This window comes from Anas platyrhynchos, chromosome 9, assembly GCF_047663525.1.
Source record: "Anas platyrhynchos isolate ZD024472 breed Pekin duck chromosome 9, IASCAAS_PekinDuck_T2T, whole genome shotgun sequence".
In the NCBI taxonomy this organism is placed as follows: domain Eukaryota; kingdom Metazoa; phylum Chordata; class Aves; order Anseriformes; family Anatidae; genus Anas; species Anas platyrhynchos.
Window position 1 is genome coordinate 21,768,495 of NC_092595.1, and position 13,842 is coordinate 21,782,336.

The 13,842-nt window shown below is 50.9% G+C and overlaps 1 protein-coding gene across 5 annotated transcripts; it reads right to left on the reverse strand.

Annotated features, from left to right (window-relative positions):
- Window positions 1–810: 810 nt before the first annotated feature.
- FAM124B (family with sequence similarity 124 member B) lies at window positions 811–7,942 on the reverse strand. 5 transcript variants are annotated; one of them, XM_072042750.1, is made up of 3 exons: window positions 7,701–7,942; window positions 3,756–4,496; window positions 811–2,693 (listed from the first exon to the last, which is right to left on the reverse strand). In XM_072042750.1, the coding sequence occupies exons 2-3, from the start codon at window positions 4,482–4,484 to the stop codon at window positions 2,082–2,084; spliced, it is 1,341 nt and encodes a 446-aa protein (XP_071898851.1). In that variant the 5' UTR covers window positions 4,485–4,496; window positions 7,701–7,942; the 3' UTR covers window positions 811–2,081. The 5 variants fall into 5 exon arrangements, with proteins under 5 accessions (XP_071898851.1, XP_027320223.2, XP_071898850.1 ...); XM_027464422.3 differs by having other exon boundaries at window positions 7,586–7,942; XM_072042749.1 differs by lacking the exon at window positions 7,701–7,942 and adding an exon at window positions 4,652–5,255.
- Window positions 7,943–13,842: the final 5,900 nt, after the last annotated feature.

The window sequence follows — 13,842 nt, forward strand, 5'->3', positions numbered from 1 at the left end:
CGGCCACCTCTCCAGCCCCTCTTTTCCCGTCACTTACACGACATATCCGACATATCCCGTTAGCTGACCGCACAGCTCGCCAGCAGAGAGGCTGAACTAACAGGAACAGAGAAGGAAATCCAGTGAGAAGGACGGGCTGGGCACCAGGCGGAGCTGCAGCACCGGCACCCTCGTTATGAGCACTTCAGGAAAGTGCAGCGGGGCTGCAGCGCAGGGGAGAGCAGCCCCAGGTCTGTGGGGCTGGACAGACCCACAGACTTTGCATTGCCAAGCAGGCTGGGGCCCGGGCACCCCGGAGCACCCAGGACACAACGCTTGGGCTGGCAGAGCTCAGGGCAGCATCACCAGGGCGCTCCCAACAGCCGCCAGAGTTGCCGCAGTCTTTTGGGGCTGAAGAAACTGTTTTTGATTCATGTCCCTGCTGCAAATGCAGCGAGCACAGGGATTTCTGCTACGTGGGATGTTTTTTTCTCCACCAAATAGCTGCGGAGGTTTCTCTATCCTGAGCCAAGAGAAGCAAAGCCCACACCAGATCCACCAGTACGCTGAGCAGAGAACCTGGCCATGAAATCTCCACTGAAAGCCGTTTATCCTGGGAATCCCACTCCTGGGGTCATCGCCATGCCCCCGTGCCCACTGCCAGGATGGTAACCCGTGTGTACGGACCTGTCCCCGTCACTGCTCCCCATCCCTCCCACTCACCCTCACCCACACCGCAGCAAGCCCCCTGCTCACCAAACCTCCCCGCTGCTGGGAAGCACTGGACCAGTTTCTAGCATGCGAGGTAAGGTCAAGTAATCATCACCACCGTTGTAAAATACCATACTATGCTTTAATAAAAAGCCCAAAACATTACAGACCATAGGAAAACATTGGGGTTTGTTTGTTTTTCAAGTGTCCAGTTAAAACAAGCAGAAGACAACCACCCGCCTCTGCCAGCAGACCTAGATCTGCAGTGGGTAAAACCAGAACAGCGCAGCTGCCCCTCTTCAGGGCTTGACCAGGCTTCACCACTCTCTGAAGACCACATCGCAGTGTGAAACCGTCACTGGGAGCACTGCTCACCGTGCTCCTTGGGCACCACGTCCCCAGTGTGCCCGTGTCACCCCACAGCCCGGACCAGCACCCACCACGGCTCTGCTGCCTGCACCCGTGGAACCACGCAGCCTGCAGGCAGAGTGTGGTTATTTCAGCATCCTTTGCTCCTGCACGACTTCTTTTCTCCTGCCCTTTTTGCTTTTCAGCGGCTCCCTCCACGCCTCCAGCTTCTTGTCTTCTGTCATTTAAGACCCAGCTGGGATTTTCATCGCCCTGCAGATAACTGCATGCTGGTCTAACAAAGCCTGGCCCCTTGCTGGGTTTATTTTGTTCAGTGCCGTGCATATAGGCAACAAAGTCTTGCTGGAGCAGAGACGTAGCTCAAAGTCTTCTCTGCAAATGTTTGCTTTTTGTGCGTGCTGTGCTACCATGGGAAAAGGTAGCTGTTGAAATGTTTTCTTCAGAAAAAAAGAAAAAAGTTATGTTTCACATCGTGCATAAAGTCGACAACACTGATAGCTTTTAAATACCAACAGCAGGGGATGTGAAAAGGAAGGCAGAGGGAGACCAGCACGATTATTGTTGACCACACCACTACTCACAGTGACGAGCCCCTGCACGCTGTGGGCATCCTGCAGCCTCCTGTGGCCGAGCTGCAACTTCTACCCATCTCAACACATTTTTCAACAGAGCTACTTGTTATTTATTAGCATTTTAGATCATATCTAGGATTTGCATGGCTTATTCTTGTCCATGGCACAATTATCCTCCGTTCTATTCTGCGCTTTTTAAGAACCAAGCTCTCCTGCAGACGCAGCGCTCTTCCTCCTGCTTTGCCCCCAGCCTTCTCAGCATTGCTCCGTGGAAAGGGCCCGCCACAGGGAGCCCGATGCCAAAACATTTCACAGCTGCAGGGAAGGGCTGGGCACAGGGGGTCCGGCAGGGAGAGGCACACCGCGTGGGGCGTGCTCTCTGCATTTCCAGACGAAAGCACATCACCGCCGTTTGGAAATAACGCACCCATCCGGGACATTTGCCTCCAGTCATATGAAGAACTCCTCCTCTTCCTCCTCGGGCCTCACTCCAGGGCTGACTCTGGGTGTTTGCAAGCGGAAGCCCAAGGCCCTCTGCCCTGCTCCTTTCCTTTTGGCTGCCAAAGACGAGGGCCACGTGCTGGCAGGGGCTGGCATGGCGACGCCGGCCGCATCCAGCGCTGGGGGCTGCAGGAGGCTGCGTAGGTCCCTGGGGAAGCGGCGCAGGGGGCAGGGGCCGCCCGCAGGACTCCCCACGGCCAGCCCCGTGTCCACGTTGGTCTCCACTGGCAGCCGGGGGGCCCGGCTCTCCTGCAGCCCCCCGCTCACCCGTGTGTGCCGGGAGGGGACGTCCCACCTTGGTGGGGCCGCCGCAGTGCTCCAGGAGGAGCAGCAATGCCGGTGAAGGTCGCTGCCAGCTTGCTCCACAGCGGGGGCTGCGCTGTGCTGGGATTTTGTTTTCAGCCCCAAGGCTCGGGCCCTCCAGCCCCTCTGCTCGGGGCTGCCCCGCACAACGGGGAGAGGGGCCGGGAGCGAGCCCTGGGGTCGTTCTGTGCCTGCACCGCTGCTACGCTGGCTGGGGAGCCCAGCACGTGTCTCGCTCTGCCTGGGGCTGTCCCGAACCTGTTGAGGAGAAGTTGGAGAGAACCTTGTTAAAACATCGCAGTGCCAGCGCTCACAGCGAGCCTTGCTGCGCTGACACCCCATGATGCGTGCCATTGGGGGCTGCCCTCTGAACAGCAGCGGTTGTACAAGCTTGAGAGAGGGGAGACGAGGCGCAGCGTGGGTAGATGAGACACGGCGTGGTTGACGTGCATGGAGAAAACCAGCCCCGGCCTCATGTACAAGCCCCCAAAATATGAGCTGACTGTAACCCCGGGGTCTCACCACTGTGACAGGCGGCACAGCAACAGCACCAGCACAGTGCCCAACATATAAAGGAAATAGGATGGGCAGGTTATTTAAATATCCAAATCACAACCTCCCAGAAAATAATATATATATATATATAAAATTAGAGGCTGGAGGGGCTGTTGCAATAGAAAACAAGCACACAGCTCAACCTCCCTCCTGCTCGTAGGTGCCGTCCCTAGTAAGGATCATCTCAGCAAGCTGTCTGGTTTTACTCACATTCACACAACCACCGGACTGCACATGGGAACAGAAAGGGAACAAGATTTCTTATGATTTCTTTATTTCAGATTTCTTTTTTAGCACTTTCGCTCAACTGCAATTTGCTTGAGAGCTCGTAAAACCAATTGTGGGTGACGTTGCATCAGCACTGTACTTGCAGAACACCTGGCTTAGGATGGCATGATGCTGAAATGCTGCCCTCAAACACAGTTATAAGGTAGCAGCTTACTGGAAAGAGAACTGGCTGCTACCATCTTTTGAGTCTGGCGAGGAAGGTAAAAAAGTTAAAACTTGACAGCTCAAAAAAAAAAAGTATTAATACTTTCAATTTCAGGCAAGCAGTCCTGATGTTAATTTAACAATACAGAAATATTCTGAGGATGAGTGCTCATTTATCAACGGCATCATGGCACTGGCAGGTACCAATTGCTGCATTCATAAATTCAGAACCGAACAGGAACAAGCAAAATCTCAATTTCCATTTTGAGCACATTCTGCTTTTTGCTGGAGGAAAGAAAAAAAAGTTCTCCTCCCCAAACGCCGCACACGTACCTGAAGCAGAATTTTATTTCCTTCGTAGTCCTGCGTTTGCCACCTGGTGCTGCTGATAGGAATGCAGGGATGGGGCAGGAGAGGCACCAGCTGCCCGATTTCTTGCACCTTGAACTGCAAGGCCGCCGACTCCTTCGGCTCCGCAGCCACCCCAGCGGGCAGCTGCTTCAGGCAGAGCTGCACGGCGACGGCTTCGCTCGCGTACAGCACGAAGAGGCAGAAGTTATTTTTCTGCACAGCTGCTTCTTTCCGCAGGATCATCTCGTACAGCCCCACGGCGTCATCGTAGTTGTCGAAACTGCAGTAGAGGGTCACACGCAGGATTTCGGGGCCGCAGTGCACCCGCCTGATGCCCCACACGGGCATCTGCTCGTCCAGGCCGTAGAAGTCCTGGTCGGCCAGCGCACGGGGAGGGCTCTGCCCCCGGGCAGTCTGGGCACACTGGTAGCGCCAGGGCGGGCGCTGGAGGAGGTCATAGACCTGGAAAATCCGCTCTTCTCCCAGGTCCTCGTGCAGAAAAAGGAGGACGGATATTCCAGGAAAGCCGCAGCTCCTCTTGCGGTACCTCTCATAGTATTTCTGTGGCGCAATCCGCTCAGACACAAAGAACAGTCGGATGTCGGGGCAGATCCACTCCAAGAGCCGATCCAGAGTTTGCTGCAGAAACGAGGAGTGTCCTGCCTTGGCCAGAAGGTGCACAGTCATCAGAGAGTCTCCTCGGTCACCCATGGCGAAGCTTCCCTACAAAACAGAACAGAAAGAGACAAATTGGTGCTCGCTCCTCCTGCCACGTTCGGAGCGGCAGTAACACGGACAGCGTGCTCCAAGACCAAAGAAGAACCCAGTCACTCGCACGCCTTGCAACAACCCGGTGAGGTGAGCAGGTCTGCACACACGTGCACGACGCAGGTAGCTGTGCCCAGGCACGGCAGGGCCGGCTCCAAGGCACTCAGGTCACCGCAGAGCCCAGACGAAGGCTCAAACGTCCGAGCCAGGTCTGGTCACGGCACTCACGCAACCACCTCCACAAACGCCTCTGTGCCCTGGGGACAGGGAGGCTGAAGCAGGAGAGTGCCCCTGCTCCCAGCTGACAGCAGGCACCCTCGCCTGCCCCCGGGGCAGCGCCAGGTCCCAGAGCCACGATGTTTGGAAACCCCAAACCTCAGCCGTGTGGTCTCGCCGTCAGCGGGCTGTGCTTCAGCTGGATGTGGAAGCGTGTGATCTCCCCGAGTCACACCCTGCTGGGGCACACAGATAAGCTATTCTTTACAAACAAGGAAGGAAAGCAGTCTAACAAAAGGGAAAAGCCATGTGAACTGGACAGATAACAATAAGGGCAGATAGGAATCAGCTCCGGGGCAGAGGCGCTGTGGGAGAAGCCACAGCTCAGAGCTACACACCTCCCGGGGCAGGTAGCACCTGGACAACAAATCACACCCTCCTGTTGCCTCCTCGCTTTGCAGCCCGGCAGGAGGGTGCACAAATCAGGGCACCCCCATTTCCCGGCGAGCAGTGCCCACAGCACAGCAGGCTTTAAATCAAGGCTGGGGACACCAAGGACATGCCCAGTCCCATCTAACGGAGCACAACACAGCCAATACACCAGCTTTCCTCTCAAACATCCGCGCACACAAAGCTAACTCACCGAGCAGAAAGCCCACTGTTAGTGAAGGCCATGCATTCAAAACCCTCAGTTAGGACTATTTTATTTATTTTTTTAATATAACCTTAGCTTTATATTCAACTGAACAAAATCTCCATGGTCTAGAGGTACAACAATCCGTGCCTTTGCTTTCTTTTATTTAAAAGATCACTCTCACTGACAGAAAACCAGTCATAATTTAAAGCTGCACTGAGACCAATGTACAATAAGACTAGAAAATGAAGAAAAAATTAATTTGCACTGATAGAGACAAAGCTACACACAACGCTTCCAAGCGAGTAATGACTTGTTGGGATGCAGACAATACATCCAACCATCGGACAATTGCAGGAAGAGTGAAGACTGTGAGCATTAAACCATCAGAACACCGTACAAGCTCCAAACAACACAAAATATTACTGAGCTACAAAAAAAAAAAAGGAAATGATCCATCAGCTCTTTGCTGCAGGGAAGAGTACAAAGGGGCAGGCAGTCATCGGCCTTCCTGAGTGTGAGAAAAATGGGAATTTTGCCTGTACAGGAAAACACTGAGGCTGACAGAGTTTGTCAGGACCCTTATTGCAGCCAGAAACATGAGCACTGTGCCTGGCCTGGAGGAGAGTCCCCGCAGGACGTGCTGTGAGTCGGGAAGGGAAGGGCACGGGGCAGCTAACAGGGCTCCTGCTCATCCCAAACAAACCGGTGCCCAGACGGGCGGGTGGCATCAACAGAGGGTGCGGAAGGTCAGCGGCATCTCTCCTTTGCAGAGCAGGGACCTGAAGCAGCTGCCATCCATTTCACATGTCACTGGGTTTTACTTCAGCCAACAAACCAAGCTACGTGAGGCAGGAGCCAAGCACTGAGCAGTGATGCTGCAGGTGCTGGGGCAGGCCAGGGAAGCCGTCTCACCCTGAGCTGCAGGGATGGACCTGCCTGCAGGACGACCGCCAGGCCTCGTGCTTGGACCTGGAAGCTCTCAGACCGGCAGCTCCAGGCCGGGACACCCACCACGAGGACCACAAGGCGAACTGAACGCCAGCCTCTGCCCCAGCCCCTCCATGGGGTCCCACCACCCAGCCATGCACCGTGCGGTGGAGGAGGGCTCTGCTCCCGTCCACTTTGCTGTGCCACCCAAATGTCCACGCAGAAGGGCTCAGACCCAGGCCCTCCAACCTCACAGGGGTATTCTCATGCCCTTAATGTCTCTCCAGGGGACTTCCCCCGCACCGGAGAGAAGCCAGATGCCGTTCCCACCACCTCCCTCATTGCTTCAGTCTCGAGAGTTTTGACCTCTGCATCCATCACTTTTCTTAGAGCAGCAGAAGTTCTTGGATTTGAGTGGATGACTGTAACCAATTTCTCTGGATTTTGTAGGAAAATGAAAGTGTTGGTTTCACTCCGATCCCTGACTATGATTAGTTCTTGCCTTCCTCTCGGCTTCCCCTTCCCCCTGCTTTCCAGCCCGGCTGCCAAACGGAAAAGCACATTATTCATAGTGACCTACCAAATACGCCAAGAAAGATTTCTTTAAGAGATTAGAAAAATAATAGTTCAATCCTATGCAAAAAAAAAAATCAGTCTGGCTCACAAAATACATCAGAGTCTAGTTTTGTGTCAGAGCAGATGAAACACACACTTTACCAACCACCACAATATTCACTAGTAAACTCTCCATAAAATAAACTCCAGATGTAAACAGCCAGCAGGTACTTTGTTGGGTGAGGGCTCAGAGCACTACCTGCTATATGTTTCAAATCCTACAGTGGAAAGGCAGTGCAGAATAATTAATAATTCCTTTTCCTAATGAGCTCCTGCAATGCTGCCAGTCCTCTGAGGTGCTGAACCCTTCACTCCAGCTGACGCCCGCAGGACTGATGATGCATCACAGGATTTAATCCTAAATCCATAGTAACTTCCATAACGAAGCAACTTGGTGAGGGCTTAGACTTCGTACACTAGCACATAATTAACTTTCAGGAGAGTGACTCTGTTACCTCAGCACCTCAAGAGCAGGCCTCATTAAATCCATGCAACGTCTGGGGCTTCCTTGCTTTTAAAAGATTTTTTTTTTTTTTAAATGCCAATCTCAAGCTCTTCCTACATGGACAAAAATATTAATTCACCTGCTAGGCAACAGTTATCTGCAGCACACACACTACTGAGCCAAAAAGCAGAATTAAGGTCTTACTTGAATACAGGAAGCTTTTTAAGGAGTCTGCCTCTTGTTCCAAACTTTGTGCCTCCAGTTCATCACAGCTTCTGAGCAAAAACCCAATGGCCAGAAGAGAAAATCATAATCTAACCTACTGCACTTAGGAAGGCAGACTTCTCTCCCGAATAGTTCTTGTTCCTTCTTCTTAACAGGCTTTAAGAGAGGGATCCAGCAAGGGTCTGTCAGCAATGAGACACAGAAAACTGAGAGCTCACCACGCACAGCAAGTCAGGATCCAAGCAGAGAAAGAAAAGAAAACAAGAAAAAATGGAGCCATGAGGAGGAGAGGGAAGGGGAGGCCGGCGGGGCTGCAGCTCCTCCCGTCGACAGGACACAGCCACTGGACGCTGCCTTAGGAAACACTGCTCCAGGCGACGCGCGGAGCGGGCAGGGTTTCAAGGCTCACCCAGGAGTTAAATGCAGACAAAAAGGAGTTTCCTCCTGACAAAAAGGAGCCTCCAGCAGCAGGCTGGGGACACGGCATCCCTCGGCAGCGCAGGGCACGGCCCCAGGGCAGCCAGGGGCAAACCACGCTTTCCCTGAGCACTTAGCGGCCGTGCTTCAGAAAGTAAAGCAAAAGTTACAAAGCCAAGGAGTTATCCTCAGACAGCACCGAGCTGGTGCCAGGACAAGGCTGGGAGAGCACCACCGAGACAAGGCCACCACTGGCACCGGGGCAGACCACGAACCTGCCGCAGGCTTAGAGGTGGCCGAGGTTTTACCATTGGTGCCTGAACGATTTCTCAGGAAAAGGAGCACCTCGTCTGAGGCCCGAGTTTCCAAACACACACTGACTTCAACAGGAGCTTGAAAACCCCACGTTGAGCCAGCACCATTGCAGTGATATGAACGAGGCTGATAATAACACAGCTGCCAGGCCCGGATCAGTCCCAATTCTGCTCAAACAAGGAGAAAAGCAACCCGGAGAGAGGACGCTGCGGCCCACAGCAGCGTGGGCGAGAGGCAGCCACCGGCACCCCGTGGTGGGCCATCCTCCTCCCTCCTGCCCCTTGGCTGTGCACGGGCACATCGAGACAAGGCAGAGACTCGCAGGATCTCATGAACTGTTCATTTAATCAGCTTATTATAGCATGGTCGAAGACAACTCAAGGAAAAATTCTTGGAAGGCCAGCAGCAGACGCCGGCAGAAGCCGCGCCCTGCCGGGCGTTAATGAGCGAGTTGCCAGCAGGCCCAAGCTTCGGCTCCAGGAGCAAATCGGCCTACGTGGTGTGAAGGCTTCTAATTACTCCCAGTCCTGAGGGCGACTGTCCTAAGATACAGGGTAACACGACCCAAATTCTAATTAAAAAAAAAAAAACAAACACCACCAGCAGCCTTGGCCCGGATCCCACACTACGCTGGAGTTGCAGATTTGCATAATTAATTAAGTTGATAACAAATGCTGTGACAGACGAGCTGCAGGAGATTATTAGCCTCATCTGTAATGGAATTTCAAGCGAGGCAACGTCCAAGCAAACAACAGTAAATACTCACAGAAGTTGTGCACAAGGTCTAAGAAACAGCTGCTGGGATTTGGCACGTGCCCTCGCAAGCTCTGCGAACAAAGGGCAGGGTGTGGGAGCACAGTAGGGCAGCATCGGGCCCCAATGCTGCTTTGAGGACTTCCCTTTGTGGCTTTGTCCCAGAGGAAATGCCCCTGGGTGCTGAGCAGCAGGAGGGGAACAAAGCCTCACCTGGGCAAAGTCTGCACCATCTCCGCATCCCCAGCCACACCACGAGGTGCCAGTTAAGTACCTTCTCTTAGCAGACTGGCTTGGGGTGGTTGGCTATCAGTTTCTCCCACAAGTCTTGCCTTGGCAGGCCTCAGACCTGGGTGTTTGGAAACACAGATGAAGGACAGACAGCTACTGCGTGGCTCTGAACGGCCGACTGCACAGCGAAAGCCGGGTGGTTACAGCACACAGTAAGGGCTAGAGCCTTCAACAGATGAGTTCCCAGTACAGCTGGAGACCTATTCTCTGTTCCCTTTTTCCTTTAAGCTTTAGTAGCTTTCTGTCCCTTAAACACTTGGCTTAATTTCAAAGTTTGTAAAAAATCAATTCATACTAGATATAAATACAATAAGCTCCTTAAAGCAAGAGCCAATGCTGTGTCTTGCATATACAGGATAAATACATTATAATCAGTGCTGGGGCTTGGGGTACTACCCTCATGAAATTAATAAATAACTAAGATTAAAAACAAGAGAAAAAACACCAGAAAAAAAGAAAAAGATAACGCTAACAGCCCACATAGGGAAAGAGCATAATTGTCGTGGGCAGTAAGACAACATCTACACTGGATTCTCAGAGCACAGTTCTTACTGGAGCTAACAAAGGAAAAGCTTAAAGCACAGAAGCAGAACAATTCGAGAATTTGGAGCTATATTACACACCTTTGAACTGTGCTTTCAGTTGTTGCTTTCTATTTGCCACTTCCTAGCTAGAATTTCATTTCTTTCTTGTTTTTCCATTTCTGATGGCATTATTACCTGAGCAGATTGAGTGTAAAATCTTATTCACATCAATATTACCTATATCCACAGTAGATGGACCAAGCCAAACAAGCACATGCAGGGCTCCTTCACGTGGGTCCCAGCTCAGACTTGACTAGCAGTGGGCCTGATATGAATGAAGGCTTCTAGAGTCAGGGTATGTGGTCTCTGTAAAATCTGCTTCCCCAGAAGCATGCAATTCCCAGCCTGGGCCGAGGAGCACGATGAGCAGCCATTATATATATATATATATTATATACTCCAAGGGAACAAGTAACTGAGATCTCTTTTCACCAAACACCCAGCACTAAACCATGCAAACTGGGACTTGGGATAACTCCTACAGATTTTGAGAAGCATTTTGGCCAGGCAAGACTATGGCCCATAATCAAACCACAGCTATGGTGTTGGTCGGCTTGCTGTTATCATAGCTCTGTTCATGTGAAACTTATAAAAAAGTTCTTACAAAAGCTTGGTGTTAAGGAAACCAGTGGGTACCTTTGTTCTCAGTACTTCTGCTTAGCATATTAGTGCTGCCCCTAGCTCTCAGACAGCACCCAGTGTTTTCCCAAGGCATTGAGCAGTTATTTGCCACTGCCTGATGCTGTTCTCCTCTGACACAACCTCTGCAACAAAACCACTATGTGTGATTTTGCCCAACGCTACACTTAATGTTAAATGTATGCTGCAAAAATTGAGTTAATAATTAAAATAACTCAGAGAACGTGAAACATGAACAGGAGATCACTGTACATTTCCAAGAGGTGGAGAAATATTCCTTTTGGGAAGGATAAATCCCTCCCCTGTTTCCATGAGAGGGGTGCTGAGGGGCTCCCTTATGAAGGCTGCTGCTGGCGAGCCCGAGCACTGTCATACCATGGATCTGCAGAGCTGCTGCTGGAACAGAGCTGGAGGCACCAGGACTGCAGCCTAGACAAGGCTCCTTACTATTGTTCTTGTTCCCTTAACCCCCAGCCCAAGTTAACTGTGCACAAGGGTCACTTGCTATGTCGTATAGTCCACCCCAACCCCCGTAACACAGCCAAAGGGAAGGTTATACTAGTTAGAAGGGAAAAACAAGAACTGTCCAATAATCCCAACTTTTTTGGGTGCCTTTGGAATCCACTGAATTTTTTTCAGCTTGCAAGAAACATTCAAGGAAGAAAAGCTGGCACTATAACTTGAGAAGTGCATGTGCCGTGCCTAGACTGAAAACTCACAATTTTCAGATTGCTTTTCCAGACCCAGTATTGTTTTGTTTTATCACCTGACCTTGCATACGTAACTCCCAGTTCTTCTTTGCTTAGTCCTCAAGCAGGTCACGTTACGTGGGAAGGGAAGTTGCTTGTCCTGACCCCATCCATTTTGAAACATCAAAATTCATTCTTGGAAGTTTTGAGTCGGACACTGTAAAAACAGCTGATCGGGGATGTCACAGGGTGTTTAACAGAGCTTCAGTTAAAAAAGGAAAACAGAAAAATTGAAAGAAATAGATAAAAACATGGGGGGGAGGGAGATGCTGGGGTCTGTCCCCTCTGAGCGTGGCAGCGCTCCGCCAGCACCCACAGGATTCAGCAGGAGCGGAGCAGCAGTCGTCAGGGACAGAGGCTTCCTCAGCATCTGCTGTGCTCGTGGCTCAGTATAAAAGCCAAGTTTTGGGGGAAGAGGTGGGGGGGAGCTGCAGGAAGAAGCATAGGTAATAAGGCATCCCTGCTGTTAGTACAGATGTGATTTCTTTTCTGACCCACAGTCGCTCATCTCAGTGGCGTGAAGTGCACCAGCCTGCACGGACAGGCTCGCTGCTCATCAACACCACGGTTTCAGGGAACTGAAGAAACCAAGACAAGAGCAGGACCCTGACAGAAGTGGGGCTGCTGCACAAGCTCAGCACGCACCAAAGCAGCAGCATCCTGTGAGGTGCAGGAAGAACCCAGAACAGCAGCAAGGTCGCACCAAAGCGGCCGAAGCCCAGCGCAGCCGGGGAGACCTGCTGGAGGGGCAGCCACCCTCTGAGCAGCAGCCCTGCTGAAGGACACCACCAGAGCACAAAAATCTGAGACAGGCTGTGCTGACAGGCCTGCTGTTGCTTAGCACTGGTTCATCACAGCCATTTGCTGGACAACGAAAGGTGTGCCACTATTTCTATTTAAAACTGCACCTCTACGCTTCTTTCTACTCATTTCTGCCACAGCACACACAAGGTTAAAAGGCAGACAAAGCCATCTGAGAGAGGCAGAACATTCAACCCAGTTGTGGGCACATCCCACAGACACGTCCCTACACCCCGAGGCACACAGATTACCCTCCTGTTCTTTTATGCAGCTTTCACAGCTGGACGTGTTATCAAGTTTTACAGACTTTGCACAGGACGTATCACAGCAAACAGGAGCTTGAACACATACTTCAGACCGAACGCATTGGTTATTTCATTTACTATCCGAGATACCTGAATGAATATTAACAGAAATGAATTTCAATATAGGTGAGAAAAGCCAATGCCTCTGCTCAGCTCTAAGCACTACGAGGAGTGTAGCTCCAGACTGGCAAATCCTCCTCCTAACCCTCAAGCACCCCAAAGACCTGGAAGCTAACGATCAGAGCCCACCTTGCCTTTAGCCACCGTGCACAATAATTAAGGAGCTTCAGATCATTTAGATCAAGCCAGGCAGGTTCCGGACAGTTTCGGACATGCATCTGGAGCTCACGAGTAGTCCCAGTTTTTGCTGCATTGGACAAAGCCAGATCGTGACAGGCTGCACTGCCATGTATCTGCTACCCAGCAGCTGCCAAATTCTCATAGACCAGAACCGAAGAGCACAGCAAAAGCTTTTAAGATTCTCAGAGCAAAGTTTGGCTTTATCACAGGGGTGACGAGAGACATTTCATTCAAGAGTAGCTAGCTAGCCAGCTGAAAAGAACAAAAAATCAGGCATAAATAGGGTACTCTTGCACGATGGTAAGTGAAGTGTGATCTCAACCCTTAAAAATAAGGGTGTCTATGTACGTACCTTCAATAACAATAAATAAGACCCAAAGCCTGATTTTTCAGAACTTTTAAAATGAAAAGTGAACTCCACGTTAGTTTTACGTTGCTACAGCGTTTGACTGCACATTAATCCAAAGTAAACAAAGTACATAATTACTTGTACATATGACTATGCAAGCCTACTTTTAACAAAATTACAGATAAATTTTAAAGGCAGGTTAAGAGAGGAAGAAAAAAAGTGAAGTTAGGTAAGGACTAGCAGGGTTCTGCTCTGGACTGTAGAAGAAATCTCACTCACGTACACAGCGTAAAGGTACAGGCATCAAACTCACCTTCAGCAGAGCCCCGGTGAGGTCTTGTTCAGAGGGCTTTGATCACATTTTTCACATTTTCATCTTTTAGTCAGCCCCTGGTATCACAGTCTGGTTGTTCAATGGTAAAGACATCTCTTAAAGGTGACCTGAGCAGAAGTCCTTTCCTGAATAATTAGTTCTTCAAGGCTCTATCAGATTTAAAATGGAAACTACACTGCAGTATTTGTATGGGAAGACAGCTACCACCATCTGCTACTCCTTTAGCAACACTCCTGCACACATAAGTGGCCAAAAAATTTCTCTCTCTCAGTCAATCCCAGCCAGCCAGCCCTTAACCACGGTTCTACAGCTGTAACATTCAGGCTTACGACTCCAAATCCCATGCCTACTAAAAGCAACCAGAGGCAAAAAGCTTCAGCTGACACACGGCACAGTTAC

Coding starts and splice junctions, on each gene's coding strand:
- FAM124B (XM_072042750.1), bottom strand. CDS start 4,484: ATGGGTGACCGAGGAGACTCTCTGATGACTGTGCACCTTCTGGCCAAG. Junction 2,694..3,755: donor GAAATAAAATTCTGCTTCAG/GTACGTGTGCGG, acceptor TCTCCTCAACAG/GTTCGGGACAGCCCCAGGCA.